This window comes from Dermacentor andersoni, chromosome 1 (genome assembly GCF_023375885.2).
Source record: "Dermacentor andersoni chromosome 1, qqDerAnde1_hic_scaffold, whole genome shotgun sequence".
NCBI classification, from domain to species: Eukaryota; Metazoa; Arthropoda; class Arachnida; order Ixodida; family Ixodidae; genus Dermacentor; species Dermacentor andersoni.
The window spans coordinates 113379982-113391993 of NC_092814.1; the positions used below are offsets into that span (position 1 = coordinate 113379982).

Sequence of the window (12012 nt, forward strand, 5' to 3'; positions counted from 1 at the left end):
AACATGGATTCGGTGGCTTTGGGTGGCTTGAAGTTGTGAGCACAAGCGCACAGCAGACAAATCCAAAGCCAAGTGAAGGTTTTTCACACGAGCACAAGTTGGTTCTTTATTCTATGGGAGCACCGTTCTGGTTCTACGGGTGGCATGTTTGTGACTGCGCTAGTTAGCTAGCGCTGACTGTGTCACGTTTTTTTTTCTATCGATCTCTGTGTGCAGCTTCTCGCTCGAAGTTCGGACCTGCGACGACAACACATGATAGTGGGCCCTTGAAGTGCGGCTGACGTGAAACTACTTCAAAAAAGAAAATGGCAAGGGACACCTCAAAGACGAAACTTTCGAGGCACCTACTTGAAATGAAGGTAATAGCGTCGCGTCTTGTGCCTGATGTTATGTGTTTCGTTAACCGTCCGTCGCCACTTCTTGCAGTTTATGAAAAAAAGCAAGGAAAAGGCACAGAAGGACGAGGAGGATGAAGAACATCGCTCGTTATTCAACAGTGATGCAATGGACACCATAAAAAAAGAGGGGTACGTTAATACCGAGCTGGAAAACACACTTGCGATAAAATCGGAGACATATTTCCTTTTTCACCTTTGTAGGCGCACTTCTCGAAATTGAATTCGATAACGTGGGGCATTTTGCTTGCTGGTCTGTTTACGACTTCGTTCTGATGTCACTGGGACGATTTCCTTTGGTTTAAGCATGATTTCAAGAAAACGTGGCATGACTTCGTTAAATCCTGGTTAACAGCGGTCTACAAGGAGTCTTGTCTTTGTCTGGTTGACAAGTCAGACTTGCTGCCCTGACAACCCCGTTTCTTTATGTTTTGTAGATAGCAGTGAGAGAGTAAACACTGGCGTGGTTAACGTAAACAATAAGCTTAATATTCGTAGCGCGTAAGCAAAGGGTGACGTCGAAAAATTATTCAGTGGCTACAAAACAGTGTGGCCATGTTCTGCTTAGACATAAAAATGGTGATGGGCTTGTAAAGCAACAAGAAATACGAATGCCTAGACTCTACAATATCAGAGGCAGAAAGAAGTTGCAGTTTGCATGTGTAGTGGCATCAAAGTTGTACAAGAACTTTAAAAGTATTACACTCGGATATGGGCACATACCCTCTTTCTTTTTTTTCCTCCCTCACTGCACAAGTCACATCCTCGCCTCGCCCTCGCATTGAAAAACTTATCTACCCAGCGTCACGTTGAATCCATCCTACTCTTAGCTAAAGAGGCAGCAGCGAAAAAAAGAAAGCCACGGACGGAGACAGGACGACAAACACGAGCGCTAGTTTGCCCACACTAAGCTCGTTAAACGAGCTATTGCCAAGTTCTGCCTAAAGAACTCTCTTGGAAAATCTTGCCTGCACTGTATCTCGGATGCCTTCGATAATCAAGCCGAGAGGTAGCTGAGTGCCGGATATCCTCAGCACGTCCTCATTTCGGTCACAGAGGGCCTTCTCAAAAAGATGCGCACAAAGCCGCAAATGTGCAAAGCTCGTGCGTAGCGTAGGTAGAAGGTAGCTGTGATACCTTACATTCACACGCTATCGCACAATCTGAAAAAGGTGGCCCAGGTTGACGAAGTGAATGTCGTGTTCTCTGCCCCCCACAAGCTGTCAAAGCTTTGCATGTTGACCGACCCGGCGGCAACCCAGCAGAGTGACTGCGGCACAAAGCACAGATGGTCTTTGGTGAATACGCAGATGTAGTCTATAAAATTCCTTCAAGGTGTAAAAAAGTGTTAGTTGGCCAAATTGGGAGATGTGTTATCAGTAGATTAAGGGAACATGCAAACAACATAAAACCACGTGAAGGAAAAGATTTTGAAGGTTTACTGGAAAGTCATTGTCTGACTTGCAAGGACTGTTCGCCAAAGCTTGAAAACACTTCCATTATCAAAAGGAGTAAAATGTGCGGGACAAGGGAAATCGCAGAATGTGAACGGATTTCTAGACTTGGGGAGGGATGTCTCGGCATGGCCTCCATCATGCTTGCAGACAAAAAGTTGGCATATTTACGCATGCACAGATGATGGCCGTTGCCTCGGACAGCACATATATTTTCGTGAACCATTCGCAATCATATTGTTGGAAGTGCAGCACTCGTCTTTGTCGTCCTTCCTGCGATCGTGTCTTTCTTTCTTGTGCTGCCACCTTTTCAAATATGTACCAACAAGCCCAATTCGCCACATTAATCCTACTCCTTCGTTCGGTTTGGTATGATTTCATATAAAGCATTTACTTCTCCTGTGAGCTTAGTTTACGAATATGATTGCCTGCAATGCCATTTTGATTGTCGAGGTGTGCCTTTGCTTTCCTTATAAGGCCATTGACCAAACCTAAAAGACTAAGCAGTCCGCAATGCTCGTTAAGTGACCAGTGCATCTGCTGCCTATTTTTAGTGGCACGAGCATCAAGTGACACTAATTGCCATTCCAGTTGTCGAGGTGTCATTCCAGTTTTCGAGGTGTGCTTTTGCTTTGCTTATAAGGTCATTGACCAAACCTAAATGACTAAGCTGTCTGCAATGCTCGCTGAGTGACCAGCGCACTTGCTGCCTATTTTTAGTGGCACGAGCATTGAGTGACACTCTTGTTTCTTGCGCAGCACTTAGGGTTCACCTCCCGAGACAATCGGGGAGGAAGTTCAAAGTAAATCAGAAAAATATAGAAAAAAAATAGTACAGTACAAAATTCATGTGTTTCATTATAGATATGATAACAGAGCATAAGTTTACTTGCAAGTTGAGTTACTGAAGTGTCTGGAATAATTGGCATTAATTAGACATCACTTATGACTGCACACCAAAGCACAGAATCGTAGACTTTATAGACCCACCACATGAGCACAACTTTCGCGAAATTCCTAGAACCCCAAAAGTAGGAAGTGGAAGTAACGATGTCACACACAGGAAGGGGGCATAATGTTTAACCAACTAATTAATGGAAAGCAGTTGCCCCCGACTTAGGTTCGTGCATTGTGTGCGCCTAAAGTTAACTGAAAAAACAACGCCGGGGTACGAGTGCCCCTAAGACACACCTAAATCAAAGATTAGGGTGACCTACCATTTTTTTGCTGGACATGCTATGCAACCCACCATGGTGGCTTAGTGGCTATTGTGTTGCGCAGCTAAGCACCCCCATTTCCATGGAGGTGAGATGCAAAAACGCCCGTGTCCCGTGCATCTGGGGCACGTTAAAAAACACCAGGTGGTCAAAATTAACCCGGAGTCCCCAACTACTGCGTGCCTCATAATCAGATCGTGCTTTTGGCACATAAAACCCCAGAATTGTTTTTAACACGCTACGTCATCTCATGGCACTGCCAAGAAGTCTGCGCATGGCCCCCAAGACGGCATGAGTGGAGCACTGGGGTGTGCAAATGCCAAGAATTGTTCCCTCTCTGACCGCACACCGAGTGGCACATACTCAGTGACCTAAGTTGGCGAGAGGCTCATTAGGTCATCAAGGTTAAGCTCACTAAAATGTCGGCGTGAAAGATGTTCATGGAAAAGTGGCACATACTCGGTGTACTTGTAGCAAAACTTGCTAAAGGGTCAGCCTGATCCTTGAGGAAGCTGTATGAAGGTGAAGTGAGTTTGATTCTGCCGAGCACGGGAGAAAGTTCAAAGGTTTTTTTTTTTTCTCTTGTTTCTCGCAGTAAGTGCACTTTTTAATGTGGGAGTCAAACTGCAAAACAAGGCACAGCCTGCTATTTCCACAATCGCTAGGCTGAGCAGCCTATTCTCTTGGCTATATGCATGTGTAATCCACCAAGTCCTTGCAACACCCTTGGACTCGCATTTCATCACCAGGCACACTGGAGAATAGACATTGTGGGCTATACTAACGCAGCAATTGTAGTGAGATATTTAGTAGTATGTTGGGGATAACATGCTACAATCAAACACTCCTAAAAACATGGTGCATCCAGACAAGCTTGTTGCCCATGAGGAGAGTTTGCTATTCTGGGAGAATATGCTTACTAGTTTTATACAGTAGTGCTTACTCTCAAATGTGCGATAGTAAATTAAAAAAAAAAACAGTGTTTGCTCTGTGATAATGCTGAAGGAACCGAAATATGTCCGGGTTTAGAGTTTGCCTGCCTAAGCAAGGCTTGCAATTTCACTGCACAATGGCTACCGCTTCATTATGGCCTTGCTCACTATCATATTTCTCAGCCTTCCAGGCATCTGCGAATAATGTGCATGCTCGGAAGTTTGGGAATCGGAGTAAAGATACTATGCAGATCAACGCCCAGAACTCGTAATCGCTTGCAACCTGTGCTTCCCACTTCTGCTTGCGCATTCAGGCATAGACCTAGAGCAACTTATGAGATTCACTCAACGCAGGCATGGGTGAGAAAAGCAAATGCAAACGGGCACTATCTTGACAGGCTGTACAACTGACTGAAAAACCACCAGCTGCCAAAGTTAGATTCACTCATTCAGGAACTAGGCATTTGGAATTGATAAGAATATTTATTGGATATGTATAGATTTGCTGTATGTCTCAATATGACCCACGAACATCATCCACTGTTCGCTTTTTTATACAACTGAAGTTTCAATCATGTGATGGTAGTAGGCGCTGAAGCATGTTTCAGTCCTTTAATTTGTAATACTGGCTCAGCCGTATTCCTAATTAATCGCTGGCTCCATTTTTTATGCAGAAAGTTTCACCCTAGTTATTGAGTTTTGAAAACAGAGCTTGTTAGAATGTGTTATTCAATACTAATTCATTTACCTAGTATACTAATCAACTACCCTGTTGTGCTTATTCGAGAGAATCAGCTATTAGAGTTGTCGGACGATCCCACCGCTGGCATACAGTTGTAGGAGTTGTTGGACGATCTCGCCGCTGCCACCATTTGTAAGGGTTGAAGATCGTAGAGAGGAACTTGGGAGGAACTAGGCATACAGAGTTTATTTACAGTATTTACATTTTAAACAAGAGATACATTTTACACAGTCTAGCGTGGCTCCCAAATGGAGCACGCAAAACGAAGCATACAGCAAACGAGCACACAGCTCACAAGTACGATCACAGAGTACACTGACGAGCACGAGCACACTCTAGCAGCCGACAACAGCCGCTTATAAACACTCCATTGGTCCCTAGTTCTCTAGGTGAGAGAACCGTTCGACCAGTCATCGAAGTTGACCCGCCGGTTGTCCATTATCTTGAGTCTTGAAAGGTGCGTCGGTTCCCCTAGGTGACCCCTGCAGTGCGGCCGCCGGTTGCCCATTGTCTTGCGCCTCTGAATTCCAGAGCTGCCTTTCTCCTGTAGTCGCCATGAGTGTCAGCAGACTGTGACAAATCCTGGGGCCCCCGTACCGCAAAGCACCCTTTTGTTAGGGAAGCTATTCTTGCTGCCGAGAGAGACCATGAAGACCCGGCAAATCAACCAACAATACGTTGGGCGCCAAACGTGGCCCGCCCTGCTGCCGTCACCGATTCTCCGAACGAGGCGTATGGTCGGTTAGTGCTGTCGTCCTCGCTGGTTCTCCAAAGGGCGCCAGCACCGCGTGTTGGTCGAAGCACGTGCAGAGGGCTGAAATAGCTTTGCAGAGCAGTACCCCTGCAGGCCAATCGTAACACAGCGCAACAGCACAACATTATGGAGATTAAGTTAAAACACTTAAGTTGCATGTTTACTGTAAATAATGGCCCTCGACCACCATTGCCATAGGCCAGCTGAAGCATAAAACAAATCAGTTTTAGTTTTACTGTAGCCAAGCTTTAGCTATATTAACATTGCTTTTTTCTTCTTTTTGATGTTGCCTTCCCTAGGTCAACAAATTCTGTCAGTGCCTGAAGAACCGAATTTGTTTCTATCTCTAATCAGATAAAGAAAAGGTGAATTTCAGCATGATTATTTCATATAGAGGAGTGTGCTCGACTCGTCTAATCAGTGGAAAGAACATTATGTTGGTGTGACATTAAAATGTTGTCAATATTCCTACTTTCATTGCTACTTCAGCTCCCAGTCACTGTTTAGCTACAGCTGACATCACCAGCCAGTTATAAATGGGCTTCGATGTACATCTGACTTCGAGAGGCTTCAGGTGACTTCGAGAAGCTAGTGCGCTTCAAAACTTCAGACCTCAAACCCATGACACATATGGTCTAAGTGACTTCTCTGCACTTCTGCAATATGAATTGTGTCTTCCTTATTTAGCTTCTCATCGTCACCACCACCCTCGTGAGGGCTCGCCCTCAGGAAGCACCCATGTATGAGTGCATTAAATGTGAAGAAGCCATTAATAGTCATCACCAGTAGCAGCAGCTTGTTAGTAGGCGATTATATAAGTTTGGAAGTTGGCACAAATAATATGTTTTGCATGCTTTATCTTATCCATGCCTGTTTGTACCACCTCTCGTGGGTTACTAATGTTGTGCTGAATTTTGAATCATTTGCATCATTTTCCTATTTGATTCAGATTGTGCTATTGCGATTTCACAAACAAGTTCTTTTGGTCATACTTGTCCTTGCCCATTTTATTGTTTTGATGTTTTTGTATGTTTTTCTAGGTCACGTTATATTATTCAAGAGAGCTATGCACCTTGCTTAGGGCTGATCCTTCCTAGAATGTCCTTTAAGGGCCGTAATCTAGAAATTGAGGTAAGGCTCGAAAGATAACCTAGTTTTCCTTTCTCCATGCTTACAAACTGGCTGTAAGTTCATAATTATCTGCTTTTGATGTTTTAGCGAATAATGCAAGGTGAAAATGAAAAGGAGCCACAAACATGTAAAATGCCTGGCATTCCAGATGAAGAAATGGCTGAAAGGTAAAGTATTGCTAATTTATTGTGCACCTTTTGCTTTTGTTGTCGATCAGCTGCTTTCTGTATCGGTATTTATATTTTCAACGTATGGCTACATGTGTTGTCTTCTTAAAACAAGCATATTTATTCAATATCTTAAAGGGCACATTTCATAAGCTCATTTATCTAAGAACCATAATTACTGACAGATTTATGTACTTTGCATATACTGCAGACATAAACATCGTGACGTCACTTACAAACCAGCGTTACTAGAACCAGTTCAGTTTCATTGCTCCGCTGTGCCAACCTGGAAAGCTCTAGGAGCGATTGCACAAATTTACAGTGCTGCAGTCAAGCCTAGCTTTCACAGTTATGTGTTGTCTCCCACAGGCTTGAAGAGGAAGCTTAAGCTTGAGTCAAATTCCCATCTGTCAATTGAATTGCATGTGAAACACAGAAAAGCTTTCGATAAGCAGCCTTGTGCCAGTGTAAATTAAGTTGCCTTACTTTTTTAAAAGTTTAAAAGAAAAGTTAAATATAGATAAAGATCAGAATTGTTCTTAAAAGCCCAATTTTTTTTTTTTTTTTTTGAAGTTGGTGAAATCACCAAGTTCAAAACCAAAAAAAAAAGAAAAAAAGCTGTGGCATCAAGTTTGTAACTCTGCAACGGGAACATATAATACAGGTCTGAAGCTGCAGTTTATTAATAGAGTTTTTGAAGCACACAAAATGTGTTAATGAACCCTCTTGCGTCTCTGTCAGTTGGCTGCCCTGCAAAACTCCAGATTCCCCCCCTTCAAAACAAAAAAGAAGAAACTTAAAAAAAAAATCTAACCCACAGACCCACATTTCCAGTGATAGTCAACATCACTGCCTTCCTTGCACACTGCTGGGAGGGGGAACTGCAGCTATTTTTCTATCCATAGAAAGGAAATGACAGCTATTGTTTTGTTTCCCATAAAAGTATGGAATGGCTTCAACCTCAACCTGGAAAACTAGTACCAGGAAGTGCCAAGTCACAACAGCGCCAAATTTCTCATATTACATGCAGAAGAAAAAAAATGACTAGATGCACATAGGCAGCTGCAGCAGGCTTCATTCTTGAGTGCATGCTTTTGATGTTGAAATGTAGTTTGTGGACAAACATTTTGGGCGGTCTGCAATGATTTCCAGGGCAGCCAAGTTAAGTGTAGGACAATCTATTAACAGTTTACATAAAGCTTTACCATAGTTATGGGAGTTTTGCAAATATTTTATTGACAGTGTAATGGTTGTGGTCTGGAGCAGTGTAGTACAAGTCTTTGTTGTCCACTTTACGACCTAGCAGATGTAGTTACAGAACTTCTGTTTTGAAGAGTTCGAAACTCACTTTTTCAATTTTTTTTATTTTGCAGTCCAGAAAAATTTCCCTTTATTTAAGCTTTTCATTAGCTAGCTGCCTTTGCACTTCGATACAGAGTATGTCAGCATGAATATTGCAATATTGCCCGAAACAAAACGTGCACATTTGCAGTGCATGGGAATGGGACAAAACAAAAGTTGCAAATTACATGTAGCAATTATTACGATAAAGAATTCATTGATGCTTCTTCTGCTCTATTTATCAGGATAAACCATTTCGAAGCACCCATAAGCATTCATTCCATTCTCTGCCCTGTGTATTGGCATTCTAGAAGCGTCAATGGTTGCCACCAAAAAGCCTTTACAGTTAAACCTCAAATAATATAACGAAATTCTCGATATAACGAAGTATTTAACTTTTCATAACCTCTTGTCTATAGAACATGTATTTAGAACCTTAATATAACGAAGTGTTTTTGTATGCGATTTCAATATAATGAAATTTCGCTTCCGCCGCAAAGGAATAGAGAGGCGCAAACTGTGTTTGGGTTTTGCATTTGGCATGCTACTTCACTGATTTAGCGGGATCCCCAAAAGCTTTGTGCCAACAAACATGGCGGCACCCATCAAAGCAACGGCTCTAACCTAGCACCAAACTGGGTTTGATTTGTGGTAACACGTGGAGTTAGCAAGCTAGAAGCGACTGCGGTCATCACTTTCTCTCAACTAGCATTTGTTGTGTAGATTGGTTCATTAGACGCCGCTGATTCCGAATTCGATTGTCAATTTCATGGCTCGTAGGCCTAACACCACTTAGCTTGGCTGGTGAAGGCACGTAAAGTTGGTTACTCAAAACTAAGCGCAACAAAGTGTTTGCGGCTAATAGAATAACCTAATTATAATTTAACGCGGAAACACGGATATCAAAATTACTCTTGTTATAAAATGGTATATTTTATTTAATGATTTATGGTAGCTTTTCTTTGACGCTGTAGTGGCGCAAGCGCAAGACGCTATCTGCAAACGCAAGGTCCTATTCTGTAACTTCACTCATGTGTGCCCCAACGCTAACACCTGCAAAGCTTTTGGGGCCCGAAACTTCTGGGGCCCCGATTCTAAAACTCTAATGCCGAGACAACTGACATTTCTGTGGGCACAGATGGTCAAATGATTGAATTACAAGCGGCTGCTAGAAAACGGGCACCTCTCAAATCGCGCGCGGCGTGACAAGAACAACCGCCAAAGTGGAGTCGCATCATGTTCCGTCCAAAGTCCAAGTGCGATAAGATCCTATCGCGCCCCTAGGAGTGCGTGGAAGTGTGCGAGGGTGAGACAAGAAAGATGGTGGCTTCACGATTGCTACTTTCCGGCGCGTACAAAGGGAAAGGGGGAGGGGAGCCAGCTCGCAGTAAACGCCACGAAACGCGCGTGAGAGGTGGGAGGAGGGCGTCTCGGCCGTCGCTGTGCATGGCTCAGCCGTGCACACTGCTTTAGAGGTAATCTCGCCGCGTTTACAAAGAGCGGGCGTGCTGAGACGGCGTGGCATCATGTAAGCTGTCTTCCCTTGCGTTTAGCATTAAAGGTATCGTGATCTCTAGTTTCGGTGACCCGTTGGAGCGAGAGACAGACGAAGCATTTGCTGCCCGCGGGCGATGCTCTCAGCCGCGAGAGCGTAGCTGATTTCGCTTACTTCGTACCGGCGATGTAAAGATATCGTCGATGTGGCATGAAACCGTATCATTCGTCGCCAACTCCCAAAATCGTCAAAATGTATTGTTTTCTCAAACAGATTTGCTTTCGATTGCCCGATAATTCGCAAAATTCTGCGGCGTCTTGTGTAAGAAAAACCGATTGGCAACTGTGCTTATTTGCATAAAAGGTGGAATTTCAATTCAACGAAATGTCGATATTGCCTATTTTACCTACTTCTTATATCGAGGTTTAACTATTTGGATTTACACCACTTTCCTGTGGCTGTCCCCTTTCACCCTCACCTGTTCACTCAGCTTTAGCAGGCTGTAAGCTAGGCTGAGCTACAGCACTTCTTGTTTATGCAACTGGCACATGGCCCAGCTCGGGTTTAGTAGTGCTGCACTGTTCACAGTACCACTAACATCTGCTCTGCGGTGCTGCGCCTTTCACCATTTAACCTCATTGCAGGATAATGTCTTTTGAACCTTTATAAAATGAAAGCAGAGTTGCTGTCTCATAGTGCTTACTGTGTGCTTCTGGAGGTCCATTCCTCTACAACTTCCTCTCTTTTCTCAGCATTAGTACCTCTTTTTATTTTATATGCCAATATATCTTTGCTTAGTCTCCAGTTGCTGTATGTCTGTAACCACTGAAAAAAAATTTGGATTATGTTTTCAGCAGTTACTAATAGTTCTAATACTTGTTAGGTTTGTGCAGATGTTATTGAACATCAGTGCAGACATTGCTCAGTAGTTGTATTTGTGCATTGCTCTGCATGCAGAAATCTAAACTGAAAGACTTCTGTACAGGAACCTTTCATTGCAATTACAATTTTAAAATGCTAAATAAATATTGTTTGTGGCAGTTTTTGTTTCCCCTGGCAGTGAAACGTTTTATTGTTTCTGGAGTTCTTGCTATGAAAAAAAGCGTCCCTTCACTGTGTCCTCATCACCATAATCCCAAAAATACTGTTAATTCTTGAAAACATAAAGGCATGTTTAGAAAGCATTTATTTGCCTTGCCCTTCTTAATAGCAACCTATGTGTTCATGTTTTGTTCGCATTTATTAATTATGGTGATAGCCATTGCCTTAAAAAAGAATAAAATAATTATTCTGGCTACCAACAAGCTACCAGCTGCTTGTCTGCCCTCAATTTCTGAAACCCATTCTTCTGTTCTGCCAACCCAGGTACTCCACACTTGTTGGTACCATTGCTAAGAAGTTTGACAAGAGAAAACCAGCCAACCAGTGTTCTCCAGAAATGGCTCACAAGATAAAAGTGCCGAAGCACTTTAAGTTTGAGAAGCCATCAGATGATTGAGCAGGCAAGAACTTGGCTGGTGACATACAGGGACTTTTACCTTTGCACTACAGTCGTACATTTGCCAGGAGTAGTTTGCTTTTCTGCCACATTGCATAAAGATGTCACTTTTGTGTTGCCTGCGTCCTGTGTTCATGTCAAAGTTGGTGCGATTAATTTTTGTTATAACCATCATCAGTGGAAGACTGCCTAAAAGAACTTCCCAAGTTAATGATGCAAGTCATGCTGCTACCTGTAGAAACACAAATATGCATTGCACCTATTTCTGTTAGTGACACTGCCCTAAATTATTTGGTGAACAGCCATTGATGTATTTTCACTATTTAATGTTTTTCCTGTGTAACTGTTAAGGGGTGTAGAAATAGACACTACATGAGGTCTCATATTTTAGGAAGCTTGGGGGGGGGGGGGGGGGGGGCAGTTTATTCTCTCTATTGCATCTTCATTTTCTGGCATTCTGAGAGATGCCAACTTTAGTGAAAAACTGGAGATGCTAGCCTGACTGATGGCCTGGCATGCTGCTCTAAATTTTTGGTGAAAGATGCGGTGATGCACACAACAGATAACAGTCCAGAAAATTATGCTAAAAGGCATTGTACACAAAAGCTCAGGTACCAGTCCTCGAACTGTGGAGAAGGTCTGAACCCCACAGTAGACGTACAGAACCCCCCTTCCCCCTATTTGGGACGCAAAAGAAAGAAGTCGGGTAGGCTGTCAGGGACTCTGCCTTAGTGGGGTACGTGAAGCGCCTGGTGCGTGCTGCAGAGGGTGTAAGGGCACTAGAGTTGCAGAAATTACATAACCAAATACCCAAGTTTACTTTATTAACACTTTAGAAAACGTTCATGCGTCTAACTTTGCAATCGGGCTCGCTGACTTTGCAGCG

General features: G+C 43.2%; 1 protein-coding gene across 2 annotated transcripts; it reads left to right on the plus strand.

The window, feature by feature from the left end:
- The first annotated feature begins 7 nt into the window (after nucleotides 1-7).
- Nucleotides 8-11242, plus strand: Mpp6 (M-phase phosphoprotein 6). 2 transcript variants are annotated; one of them, XM_055061918.2, is made up of 6 exons: nucleotides 8-97; nucleotides 217-359; nucleotides 427-527; nucleotides 6535-6625; nucleotides 6713-6792; nucleotides 10994-11242. In XM_055061918.2, the coding sequence occupies exons 2-6, from the start codon at nucleotides 306-308 to the stop codon at nucleotides 11124-11126; spliced, it is 459 nt and encodes a 152-aa protein (XP_054917893.1). In that variant the 5' UTR covers nucleotides 8-97; nucleotides 217-305; the 3' UTR covers nucleotides 11127-11242. The 2 variants fall into 2 exon arrangements, with proteins under 2 accessions (XP_054917893.1, XP_050049624.1); XM_050193667.2 differs by lacking the exon at nucleotides 8-97 and having other exon boundaries at nucleotides 104-359.
- The last annotated feature ends 770 nt before the right edge of the window (nucleotides 11243-12012 follow it).

What these genes read in the sequence shown, in the direction of transcription:
- Mpp6 (XM_055061918.2), top strand. Translation starts at nt 306, where the DNA reads ATGGCAAGGGACACCTCAAAGACGAAACTTTCGAGGCACCTACTTGAA. An exon ending in GGCACCTACTTGAAATGAAG is followed by an intron (nt 360 to 426) that starts GTAATAGCGTCG and finishes CACTTCTTGCAG; the next exon opens with TTTATGAAAAAAAGCAAGGA. An exon ending in GATGAAGAAATGGCTGAAAG is followed by an intron (nt 6,793 to 10,993) that starts GTAAAGTATTGC and finishes CTGCCAACCCAG; the next exon opens with GTACTCCACACTTGTTGGTA.